Consider the following 12,690-nt stretch of genomic DNA (forward strand, 5'->3'; position numbering starts at 1 on the left):
GCCGCGGAGGGAGGCTCGCCCGCGAGACCCGGCGCCGCCACCGCCGCCACCTCGGTTCCTTTTCCCTTTCCCCTCCTTCTCCCTGGGTCTCGAGCCGCGGAGTGGCCCGGAAAAGTTTGGTTCGGGCCGCTTCTTACCGTTTTTCCTCCTGGGATTGGCTTGTTTGCGCCTCTTGCACCGGGGGCCATCCGCCATGATCGGCTGCTTCATTGATAAGAGCGGATCAGATGGCAGTTCGCATGGACTCGGCGCCCTGCTTCGGCAGCACGCAGGCTCGATCTAGCAACCAAACACAGCGACAATGTGGGCATCGCCCGCGCCCATTGAAACGCGCGCGGGCCGCCCTGGGGAGCCGGGCCAGGGACCCGGCGAGCACCCATCCGCGCCCCCCAACGCCAAAGCGAAACTTCGGCGGCCCCCTCCCCGCCCCCTGCCCCCAGCCTTGGCCCCGAGGCGCTTTGTGTTTGTTACTGTTTGGTGTGTTTCACCCGCGAGGGGATCAGAGACAAGAATTACATCTTCAAAATGAGTCATAACTCCTGACCGTATGAGGGAATGCACACGGCGGTACAGTAAGGCTGCTTGACTCAGGGCTAGGCGGACCCTGTCCTCCGAAAAGTCCTCAGCCCGGCTCGGGAACTTGGGGTGAGGCGAGGCTTTCTTTCACTCTCATCTTTTCTCACCCCCACCCCATTTCCCAGAGGAAACAAACAAACAAACAACGCGAAACAGCTCCTGGATGAAGCACACTCGGGCAAATTGATAATAGTAATTATAGGAAGCCCACTCGCCCGTGCCCCCTCCCCTCCCCTTTCGGAGTTTATCGAGCCACTGTCTCTTCCTTCCCCCACCCCCGCCCCCAAATTAAGATTTCCCGTTTTACGCCGCAATAAGAAATATAATTATAAGCCTCTTTGGACACTGTCCCTTCCCTCCCCACCCCCCACCACTTCGACAATATTTATTTAGTATTTCCCCCCACCTCACTCACACACATGCTCCCCCACACTGGTTCCCTTAAATAGTTCCAGTAGAAATATTTTTTCCCCTCAAGAAAGGAAAGAGAAAGTCTAACCGCTACGGCAATACTTTTAAGCTCTACTAAATGATCCTATCCTTTCTGGCTTCGAAAACTTTTGTACCTAAAAATTGAGAGAGGCGCTGCATTTTTTTTTTCAGCTGAAACTGTCAAAACTTGGAGTAGGGGAACCTCGGAGGCAGGCAGGAGAGGAGGAGAATCCTGAAACTCGGTGGAGGTTGGGAAGATGCTGTGCCTCGAGGATTAGTTTAAACAGGGGGCTATAAAAGATGTAACAGATGCAAACTGTAACACAAGGGCCATTAACCCTTTCCCTGCCAGGCACACTCGGTCCCCACGCCCCGCACCTATTGTCTCCTGTGCTAGAAGCTTTGCAGAAAACCTGGAAAGTAAGTATCAGTTTCCACACATTTGCTGAGGGGGGTGGGGGGGAAGGAGAAGTGAATATTTTAGAAAGCACCTTAAATTTACCTAGGCATACATAGTAGGAGACTTTTAATTTGTTTGACATATTTTTATCTTTTCTTGCCTGTCCTATTGATCTGAAATTGTTGGAGGAAAATCCTGAACTAAATAAATGGCCACACAAATGCCTGGGATGAAACAACTGGCCTGTCTGTATTCATGCTGAGCCTTACACACGATTGCATATAAATACATGTTTAATAAAGTGAGTTGCTAGTTTTATGAGCATGTGTGTGTGAGGGAGAGACAGGGCATTTGTGCTGTAAACTTTATCTTTGCCTGTTATTCCTAACTCTGGAATTAGTAATCTTACCCTCATCATTACAGGGAGAGCATGTAAAATATATAAGTAGGTGGGAGATAAACACACTGATGTTAGCAGGGCTCATCACTGCTCCTGGAAACTCTTGCTATCTCTCTCTCTACTTAACAGTGGCAAAGTATGGAGTGGTGTGTGTGTGTGTGTGTGTGTGTGTCTTATTAAACCCATGTCTATATTACTTAGCCATTTAAAATACAATTTCAAAAGTTTTCCTAATTTAAAACCCTGATATCCTGACAGCAGTCTTCTTCCCATCTGTAGTGACCCCCCCTCCACTTGGTAAACGACTCAAGTTCCATGAGGACTTTCACTTCTTTATTTATAATCGCAGAAGTGAGGTGTTACTTCACACACATACACACACAAAGAATGAAATAAAGAAATGAAACTCGCTAAGCAGACAAAAACAAGCAACTTTCTGCTTAGAAAACAGCCTTCTCCGGTGGGAGAGGATGGGCTGCCATATCAAAGAGAAAGATTTGCCCCCGAATTCGGTAGGTCTGTATTGACCAAGTTTTGTAAATATTAACAGGTATTTCCCAAGTTCTAATTGTTGAATATAATGAATTGGAACTAGATGCGAAAATAGAGCAGGAGCTCTGCCCCTGTTGAGTTTCTATTCCAGCCATATAGTTCTCAATAAAACTTTTCCTAGGATGGGTAGCAAGAGGCACCTTTGGTTACCTGGACAGGTACAGTGCAAATTATTTTGGGGAGAAAAAAGAAGAGAAAAAGAGAGAGAGCGAGACTGTGAGAGAAAGCGAAGAAGCTACTCTGGGGAAAAGCTTGCCATAAAGGAGCGAAACCTACCTGAAATTCCTACCCACGAACACCCTTTCTCACTTCAGACTCACATCCCCACTCAACATGAGAAAATTAGAAAAGGAGGATGGGGAACGAGCGTACCAAAAAGGGATAAAAAGAGAGAAAAGGAAAGAAAAAAACCTACCTGCGAAGTCTTGTTTGTAGTTTTGGCCAGAAATGGTGAGAAGAAAAAGCATGAAGAAGCCGCGAAGTGTGGGGGAGAAAAAAGGTGGAAGCGAAGAAACGGCTCCCGGAGCAAACTGTACAAAAACCTCGCCAAGAGTGTCGGGAGGCAGGACCGTTATTCCTGCGGAGCAGGTTAGAACTGATCTCTTTCGGCCACTCCAGGAAACACAAACCTGGGGACGGACTGACGTGTTACGCCTCTTCTAATGACATTTTTTTCTTTTTCTTTTCTGTAGGAGAGAGAGGAGAGACCCTGAAACACGCGCCACCTATCTTTGTGGGGAGGGATAATTGAAGCGCCCTGAGCGTGAGCATCATGTGAAAACGTGATCGCCAAGTTTCTCTCTGGGAAAGGATCTGGGATAGATTATACCTTGAAGTCTCCGCAAACGCTTTAGTGGAAGAAATGAAATTCCACCTCCCTCCCTTCCTCTCTCCCTCCCTTTCGGCTCCCTTCCTCCCTCCCTTCTCCACGCCCCCCCCTCCCCGTCAAGCCTTTGGCATCATTATCCTCATCACTAAATCCTACAGAGTACAGGGCGGAAAACGGTGCACACCATTCACAGAACTGGAGAACTCCAAGGGGCGAAAGTTAAAGGGAAAGATCCCAGGTCCTCAATCCAGATCGCCTCTTCTTATACAGATATCTCTAATGACCAGATTTGAGATGCACATCAAGTTGTGTGGATAACTCAGCAAGTCTTCTGGAACTAAATTCTTTGCACTTTATTTTATTTTATTTTTTTCCTTTTTAGACGCTAGAGCCAGAAAAAAAAAAATGCTGCTGCATGCGAGCTGCATCTTGGGCGTGTGTGTTGGGGTGTGTGTGTGTGTGATGATGAATTTCTGGATTGGATCCCAATATTAAAAAGTAGTTTGGCATTTTAATCAAGGGTCTCTAAGTAAATTAGCATAGAGCGCTTGCTTGACCGATCTCTGAATCTCTCTACATCTAAGGGAGACCTCAGTACAAAGTGAGGGAGTGTGTATAGGGAGGCAGGAAGAAAAAGGAGGAAGGCCATAGAGAAACTTAGCAGGGAAGGAAGAGCATGATATTAAACGGCATGAGGTCTAAGTTTTGGAGTATATATTTTTTGATATTGCAATTAAAGTAAAATTAAAAAGAAAAGGCTCCACCTTTGCTCTGAAGGGATTGGTTATGCAAATATGGAAGGGATTTCCTGGAGAATACAGCTTTCTACTGTATGGTTAATTAAATAATCACTCAAAAGCTTCCAACGTGACGCTTCTGTCGTAATCCAATCAGGTTACATAGGTCCTAAACAAGAAAGATATTTTCCACATCTGGAAGTCAGCAATTTAGCAAGTACTGCACATTATTAACCAATTCAGAGCCCACTTCCCAGGGGAATTTTTTTGAAGTTTAAGTGTTCTTAACCAATGCTCTGCTGTTTTGTTAATCAAAAAGCTAGTTTACACTGCACATAATTGGAACTAATATAGAAGTAAATAAAGACAGCCAAATTTGAGGATGCTGAACACAGGCATTTATCGGGAAAGGAAGAAATCTCTTAGCTTCGGATGGCTCAGGCTCAATTCTTAAAGAACTGTAAGGCTTTTTCCTTTTCCTTTTTTTCTTTCTTTTTCCTTCCTTTTATTATTTATTTATTTATTTTGAGTGAAAGTGCTTGAGAACCAAGAGCACAAATAAACTTACAGTCCCACAGCCTTTCGGCTCCCTTGGAAAGGTAAAGGTGGAGGTGTGAAGAGGACCAAGGAGCTGCCTCACACCAGGGTTTCTGCTTTAATATTGTTAAATATGTTACCAGTCCTTATTTCCAGTTTGATGAAATCTACAACAAATAATACCAGGATCCAACACTAGACTTTTACTTATATTAAGATAAACTGTTTTGAACTGTGCTTTGAATCTGTGCCTAAAGCAAGACTTTCAATGCAAGACTCACTGGCAATTGCACTCAAAGGAGGGAAAAGCCACCACATGAGTTACCACATCTACACTCCCAGAGGTACTTCTCTTTGTATTTTGTACATTTAATTTTTTGGGGGGGGGGACTTAATAGCCACCCAGCATGACCATAGCTAGATCTTGTTCTGGGATATAAGAAAGTAGATTTTCACAGTTGATTACAGACTCATGTCTTTCCTAATTTAAGTATTTATTATGATGAAAAGAGCTGGGTAAATTAATCTCTCCCTTCCACTCCCATCATAGATGAAGTAGCTGTAGAACATTCAGAATCTTCTTTAGTCTAACACCTATTGATATGAAAATCAAAGAATTCTAACATGGGCTAGCCACAGTCTCAATTTTATATTTTACACTTCTTTTACTAGTATATATGTATACTAAATATACATATGACTTATCAAGTTCTTCCTCTGAGATTTAGCACCACTGTTCACGTCCTCTTTTGTCTTCCTCATCCCTCTTTTTCTTTTTTTCTAATTAAAAAATTTGGAGTCCAGCTTTCTTTAAAAGTTTGCTTTTTAGTCGCCCCACTCCCATTCTCCAGGAAGAAGTCTAAAGCCTGGAGGTACTTCAGGCAAACCCCCTCCTCCAGGCTTCCAGGTAGCCACTGGAGACTTACAGCCCAGACAGACACTTACAAGCATAACCTCAGGTAGAAGGACCCAGTCCAAGAGCTAACAAAACACTTGTCTTTATTAAGTATAAGGAATGCCTCGTTACTTAGGATCTAACTTAAAAAAAAAAAAGACTCAAGTATTTCTATTAAGAATACCTAATGGTCTGATTCCTCTGGGCTCAGTAGTCGTTCACGTGGCAGGAGGCAATCCCTAACACTTAGCTCTGGGAGTTCCTACCTGCAAGTATGTGATTTGGGGTACAAAAGCCACTGTCAAAGTGGAAGTTTGGATGGTGGTATAGGAAGGGTCTCCGCCAAGGGTCGAGCCGAAGCTAGTTGCCCCCCTCCTCTACCTGGCACGCCCCTCCCCAGGCGTTTGACACAGAGAGTTATCACCACCACAGAGGCGATGGAATCGAAGGAAGCTGTAGTATAAATTTGTTCAGAGCACTGCTTCAGTCTGAGGGCCAGGTCGGGGACAATGGGGATCGTGGGATCCGTGGGATGCAGGAACGCAGGACGCAGGGAAAAGTCGAAAGAGGACTGGGGGCCGCTGCCTTTCGGCTCTTCGCACAGCAAAATAAGTCCTGCAAATAAATCGCTCCTTCCCTGTCTGTCTTCCCCATTAATAATCACTTTGAGATTAGCGCAGACGAAGGGGATTAAACACCAGATACACGCAAATGTGAAATAATATTGCAGTCGACATTGAAGGGGCAAAAATAATTCTTTAGGGTTTCCTTGGGTAAAACAAACTGCCTCCCTCAGGATTCCCTCCACCCAGGGAGTGAGAAAGATGCACTTTTGTTTTCCAATTCCCTCCAGCCAGGTCCTGGTACTTGTCCCCCCATTCACCTCTCAGTCTGTCAATTTCCTAAACTTTCACAGCCGCTCCCCCCAGCCCCCGCCCCCAGCTCCGCTCGCCGGCCCAGATGCCCTAAAAGATACAATGTTTCTGCCCTTGAACACACAGGCTGTAGAAAGAATTCGAATTTGGCCACAGCTAATGATTTTTTTTTTTTTAGTAAATTGTTTATTTTGTACCATGTGGAGAAAATAAAAAAAGGAGTCTATTCTCGTTTTGAAATGGAATTGATCTTTCATCTAGAGGAATTATTTCGACGCAGGAGGTGGGCAACTTCTTTTAGAGTTGCAAGCAAAGGGTGATAAAGGCGACCCCAGGATTGGGTGTGTGTGGAGGGGGTGGGGGCGGCAGGGGTCCAAGCCAAGCCAAACGGTTTTCTCACGTGCAAACTCGCAATCCAATCCTTTCGGAGTTGAGCCTAGGATAGGAGGGGAAAGTCTATTAAAAAAAAAAATCAGGAGCATCTCTCTGAGAAGCCCTTTCAAACAAAACCAAAACAGGACCAGAGAACCTGAGACCGTCCCTAACATCCCCGCTGCGAGGCCCGCAGGCTGTGGAATCTCGCAAGTCACCTGGCCCCAGCAGGGCGGCCAGCTGAGGAGGTTTATTTTATTTTATTTTATTTTATTTGAAGTACAGGCTGAATCTCGGCTTCAGTGCTTTTGCCAACGCCTCCACTGACAGGAACCAGCAAACTTCAGGACCCAAATGAGCATCTTAATTTATTGATGCAAAACAGGTCTGCTTGTTGTCCCCAATTTTCCGCGCGCTCGGTCCCCCCAGCCCGCTCGGGTCCCTGCGTTTGATCTCCAGGAGAGGCCCCGCCGCACGGGCGGAGGAGCACGTGGGTGGGGGTGCCCGCCTCCTCCCGCCCGCCCGGGAGCCCCGCGACCCCCGCCCCGCCGCCGGGTCAGCTGACCTGGCTCGCTCTCCTGCTCCCCGCCCGCCGCCCTGTTTCCGGTCCCCGGGGTCCGCGAGCCGCGCTCGGAGCCGGAGCAGCCCGGCCGGGAGGTGATGCTGGGGGCTGATTACCATGAGAAAGGCTGTGCCTGGAAAAGCCTTCTCCACGCGACTGTCAATCTCACGGGGAGGGGGGGCGGAAAGGGGCCCTGTAGGAGTCACCAGAAAACTTGGAGTAAGTTGGATGCGACGCAGGCCGGAGGAGGTGGCTTTCGCCTCAACTTGGAAGGCAGGGGCGTTCAGGGCGCGGACTCCAGCAGCCTCGCCAGGGAACTGAAAGCCCCAAATCGCCCTCCTTCCCTTCCTCCCTCGGCCCTCCTTGCAGCCCTCCCTGCCCTTTATCCTTATTTTCTTGAAATTCTTCCCCAGTTGCATTTTCTACATTCTCCTTGTTTCTATTTGATATCTCCCTTTTGCAATTTCTTGTTTTCTTTCTTAACACTGCTCTTCTCCCTCGCTGTGAGTCTTTTTGTGCCTCCTGTATGTGTCCAGATTTATCATTTCGTTTTGAAAACACAACGTTTAATATGTAATTAATCTACCAGCAGGAGGGCAGGGACACCCTGACTAAAATAACTCTCTGGGTCTCGGAGACTACAAGTTCACCAGGTGTCAGTGAAACGTAAAATAATAATAATAAAGTAAATCAGTATTTCAGGGCTCATAATGGTTTGTTCTTCTGTGTTATATCAGCGCAAACTGATAGTGTTTATAAAAAGATATGATCTTCTTGGAAAAAATTAATACTTGGCATAAGGAAATTCTTTAGAATTAAGGTAATGTGAAAGATTTTATTTATAATGATATTCTAGTAGTGCTTAACAGACTTTAGAAATTACAATGTGTAATTTTAAGGAAAAAACTGTGCTTTTTCTTTTAATGACTTTGAAAACTGTAAAAAAAAATTCTAAAGCACTCGCCCGATCAACAAAGATTGATCAATTCAGAGAGAAACGTCAAATCATGTTTTTTGTATATTGCTAAGCAAATTCACAACTTGAGTAGTTGGGTTGTTTTCTTGGCTAGGTTGCTGCCTGAGGCTGCATATGTCGTGAATGGCTGTTTTATAATAATAATAATAGTAATTATTACTACTACTACTTTACTCTTTCCCTCACTTTGGGCATATTTGTTGTTTTTATTAAAATGCAGAATATGCACTTGTTTACAATTTGTTTACTTTGTTAAATTTTTAGAACTTGTTAGAAGTCAATTGAACATGTATATTAAGCCCTTTTTAGGCCAAGAAAAATAAAGATGCATTAGAAAGATGCTTTTTCTGCTTCATAATTATTAATTGACATTTTATGATGAATAATTAATCATTTGAATAATTTTGGTATCTCTGATCTGAACACATATTTGCATATCTAATGCTTGATTTTAAATGTGTTTTTTTTTTTAAATCATTCTGTCAGGAAGAAGAAACAAAGTAACAGTTCAATTTAAAATTTCTCTTCTATACTTGTAAAAGTTTCTTTATTGAGCTGCGATATTCTTTCTAGATCTCTATACAACTTCTTCATTTGAAACCATTTATGTCGCAATCACATACAAACATGTACCACAGCCACTGTTAATTAGGGAAGATAATACCCTATGTAAAATCAAGTCACTCTTCTCCCCAAATCCAGAGATATGGGCACTAATTAAGCACTATATTTTCTTATTGGAATTTGGTCATTAAAATTTTGAGTTATAACATTTTACAAGTCTTAAAGAGAAAATCCAGGCAACTGACAGTCAGGCCTGAGTATTTAAGATGATTTTTTCATATGTCACTTAATATGTGAACTGATTCAAATTATTTAAAAATAAGGGAGCAAGTACATTCCTGATATTTTATACTCCTGTGTTAGTTGAGGTTCCAAGTATTTATTGCAGATTACTACCTGTGTGACTACAAGCAATCTACTCCAAGCTTATTTCCTTATCTCTAATGTGGGTACACTAATAATGCCCATTCCTTAGGATTTTATTGAGAATTAAATAAAGTAATATGTGAAACATCACTATATTGTACCATTATTTATAATGAAAGGTAGAACAAATAACATGGAAAATATAGATAAGCTAAAGACAGCATATATTAATCTTGATTATTAAAAGCAACTATTTATCTTTTATATCATTCACTTTTTTTAATTGAAAAATGAGTGCTATGTCATTAAGTGAAGAAAGAAAATGGAAAGCATCATAGGATTTATGGGTGGTTTATGATTCTTTAGAACTATTCAAAGGCTGTGTAGCCGCAGAAGTGAAAATAAATACAGTATTTCCTTTCTGTTAGTTTAACAGTTAATTCATCGTATTCAATAGGCTCACAATTTGATTATAAACATTAGACTTCTTTTGAGAAGGAATTTAGTCCAAACATATGAACTCAAAGTTTCCTATGTTCTTTCCTTACTTATTGTCTTTGAATCTAAGGGTTAAATTCGCAAAAGCTCAGAAGTGGTCTTGAGTAAGACTTGTGGAAAAAAGGGCAAACTCACAAATTTGAAGACTAGGAATTTGGCTGTCATAGTACTATTTGCTTTAAGACGGCTCATAATGAACTGAGCATTCCATTTTGGAATTGCAGTTATCCTGGGGTTTGCATCCACAAGGCCAGATTTTCTTTTTGATGTGAAACTGAGAAATCAATGCAAATGCTAGGGGGAAAAACTATTGTGATATCTAATACTAACACTGATGGCTTTGACTTCTCAAAATACTTACATCTGTAGTTCTTAAAGGGTCCATTAATTATTTCTTTTCTCAAATGATTTATTTCATAGTCCCTGCAGGTCAGAACAACCCCAAAGTTCATTTGGACATCAGCATAGGGTATCAGGAGTGGCCTGTACCTTTTTATCCCCCGGGAATGGGACCAGAAATGGTTTGCACCTACCAATTGTCTAGTGACCTGGAAACCACTTCCTGCCTTCTTCAAGGTCTTCTTTAATACTCCTTACGCTGTTGGAAGGTCAAAACTATACACTTCATACTGTCCTCACTTCTAATTTTTTACTTTTAATTCTAAGGGTGATTTTTTTCTTTTTGCAGAGTTCTTTTAGGTACTTACATGTGAAAACCTTACTCTCAAAAATTATCATCATCCCCATGGCAATCCCAACTGTAAAATAATCACAGCTAAGGAAAAACACTGCTTCCTTAGACTTGGCACAGTGCTGAATTTCTTCACATATCATTTAATTCTGATGGCAGATCTGAGGGGTCACAATCGGTTCCATTTTATTAGATGAGAAAATTGTGGCCTAGGGAGAGTCAATGACTGTCCCCAGAATTTCAGCGTTGGCTTCGTCGTGGGTCTTTGATTCTGCCTCCCCCTGCAACAGCTAACACCATGTTCCTGTGACATCCACCAACTTCTCACTTTTAACAGCTGTCCTTTAGAGCCACTTGTGCCCACCCACTTTGCACACTGCTCTGTGACCCACTTGCGCTCCTCCTGGATGCTGTGGTTCTTCCTTGTTTTTCTGTGTATGGCTTATTTTGCCTTTTGCACCTAATATGTAGGCTCATTTTTCCAGTTAACAACATTGGCTGACGTCCCCGAGCCGAAGCTTCTCTGGCTTTGGTACCTCTGGTTTCATAGATAAAGTGTGTTTCCTGGTCCAGTCTCTCCTCCAGCCCCCCCTGCCACACACACTCAGGAAAGCTCCCATGGGAAGTTCTTGCTAGTTCACCCCAGCCTTAGCCTTGGGCCCAAGCACAGGACAAGTGAGTGATGAAGGAAACATCATCATCCAGGGATACCAGAGATGAGTTTTTATTCCTTATATAACTTCTTTAAGCACTTGGTGCCTGGAAATTGGACATCAGTGTTTTTGACACTACATTATAGTTTCCTCAGTGATGCAAAATACATACGTAGGCTTTAGAATTAGACAAACTGGATTCGAATTTCTTTTCTTTTCCTTCCTTCCTTTCTTTCTTTTCAAAGTTAGGTTTATTTAACTTGCGGGAGTAAGGGATAGTGCGCACAGTGGAATAGTGGAGCATCTAGGTGAGAGAAATTTGGGAGCAGCTTATTTTCTATTTTGTTTTGTTTTGTTTTGTTTGTTTGTTTTTGAGACAGAGTCTCACTCTGTCACCCTGGATAAATGTCCTGGCATCATAGCTCACAGCAACCTCAAACTCTTGGGTGTAAGAGATCTTGTCTCAGCCTCCTGAGTAGCTGGGACTACAGGTGTCCACCGTAACCCCAGCTAGTTTGTTTTCTTTTTCTTCTATTTTTATTTTATTTTATTTTAAAAATATTTACTTATTTATGTTTGAGACAGAGTCTCACTTTGTCACCCTCGGCAGGCAGAGTGCCATGGTATCACAGTTCATAGCAACTTCAAACTCTTAGGTTCAAGCCATCCTCTTACCTCAGCCTCCCAAGCAGCTGGGACTATAGGCTTCCACCGCAATACCTGGCTAGATTTTTTTTTTTTAAGAGACAGGGCGTGGCTCTTGCTCAGGCTATTGTCGAACTCCTGAGCTCAAGCAATCCACCTGCCTTGTTCTCCCAGAGTGCTGGGATTACAGATGTAAGACACAGAGCCTGGCCTCCTTCCATTTCTTTCTTTCTTTCTTTCTTTTTTTTTTTTTTTTGAGACAGAGTCCTACTTTGTTGTTCTCAATAGAATGCTGTGGTGCCATAGCTCATAGCAACCTCAATCTCTTGGTCTCATGTGATCCTCTTGCCTCAGCCTCCTGAGTAGTTGGGACTATAGGTGCCCATCACAATGCCTGGCTATTTTTAGAGACGAGGTCTTGCTCTGGCTCAGGCTGGTCTGGAACCCATGAGCTCAGGCAATCCACCTGCCTCGGCCTCCCAAGTGCTAGGATTACAGGCATGAGCCACCAAGCCTCCTTATATTTTTAGTAGAGATGAGGTCTCACTCTTGCTTAGGCCAATCTCAAACTCCTGAATTCAAACAATGCCCCCCCCCCATCTCATCCTACCAAAGTGCAAGGATTACCGGACCTTCTGCTTTCTGAATAATAATTGTATATGGTGAACAAGTTATTTAACCCCTGTGAACCTTGTTTTTAAAATGAGCAAAAGAGTATTTAGATTCAAGCTGATTGCAATGAAAAAAAAACATGACTTACATATGCCAAATATCTGGCACAGCATAGGTGTATCAATAGATAGCAATTCCTACTTCTGAATTCCCTGAAAAATATAAGAAGTTAAATTATGAAAGACTGAACTGGGTGTAACATGTCTTTTAGGTGCTTGTATTATTATTTTAAATATTTTTTTAATTGCTTGAATAATATCATGATTTTTTAAGGAATTATTTAACTTATTTCTGTATTATACAGAATTCACTTTTACTGATAAGAAAGTTGGGAAAGTAATAAGCTCATAGTAGAAAAAGTGGAGTGCTTATGGTTATACACATTGCAATTAAGCTGCAATTTCACACTTCCCTTTGCAATTGTAAGGAAAAAATTCTCTCAGCAAATTCCCTCTATC

The 12,690-nt window shown here is 42.8% G+C and overlaps 1 protein-coding gene and 2 long non-coding RNA genes across 3 annotated transcripts in view; 1 reads left to right on the forward strand and 2 right to left on the reverse strand.

The window, feature by feature from the left end:
* The window catches only part of ZEB2 (zinc finger E-box binding homeobox 2), a 130,001-nt gene extending 126,802 nt beyond the window's left edge, over positions 1-3,199 (reverse strand). Inside the window, exons 1-2 of the mRNA XM_003793003.3 lie at positions 2,776-3,199; positions 138-279 (exon numbers count right to left, since the gene is read on the reverse strand). Of these exons, the coding sequence (XP_003793051.1) occupies positions 138-210 (73 nt within the window). The 5' untranslated portion in view covers positions 211-279; positions 2,776-3,199. The remainder of the gene's footprint in view (positions 1-137; positions 280-2,775) is intronic.
* Positions 3,200-4,748: 1,549 nt separating this feature from the next.
* LOC105887297 overlaps positions 4,749-12,690 on the forward strand; it is a 55,879-nt gene continuing 47,937 nt past the window's right edge. The window contains exon 1 of the long non-coding RNA XR_001161431.1: positions 4,749-4,807. This is a non-coding gene — a long non-coding RNA (uncharacterized LOC105887297). The remainder of the gene's footprint in view (positions 4,808-12,690) is intronic.
* LOC111726410 lies at positions 6,410-7,228 on the reverse strand. The gene is made up of 2 exons (XR_002774186.1): positions 7,171-7,228; positions 6,410-6,669 (listed from the first exon to the last, which is right to left on the reverse strand). It is a non-coding gene; the product is annotated as an uncharacterized LOC111726410 (long non-coding RNA).

This window comes from Otolemur garnettii, unplaced genomic scaffold, assembly GCF_000181295.1.
Source record: "Otolemur garnettii isolate 467f Iridium unplaced genomic scaffold, OtoGar3 scaffold00064, whole genome shotgun sequence".
Lineage (NCBI taxonomy): Eukaryota > Metazoa > Chordata > Mammalia > Primates > Galagidae > Otolemur > Otolemur garnettii.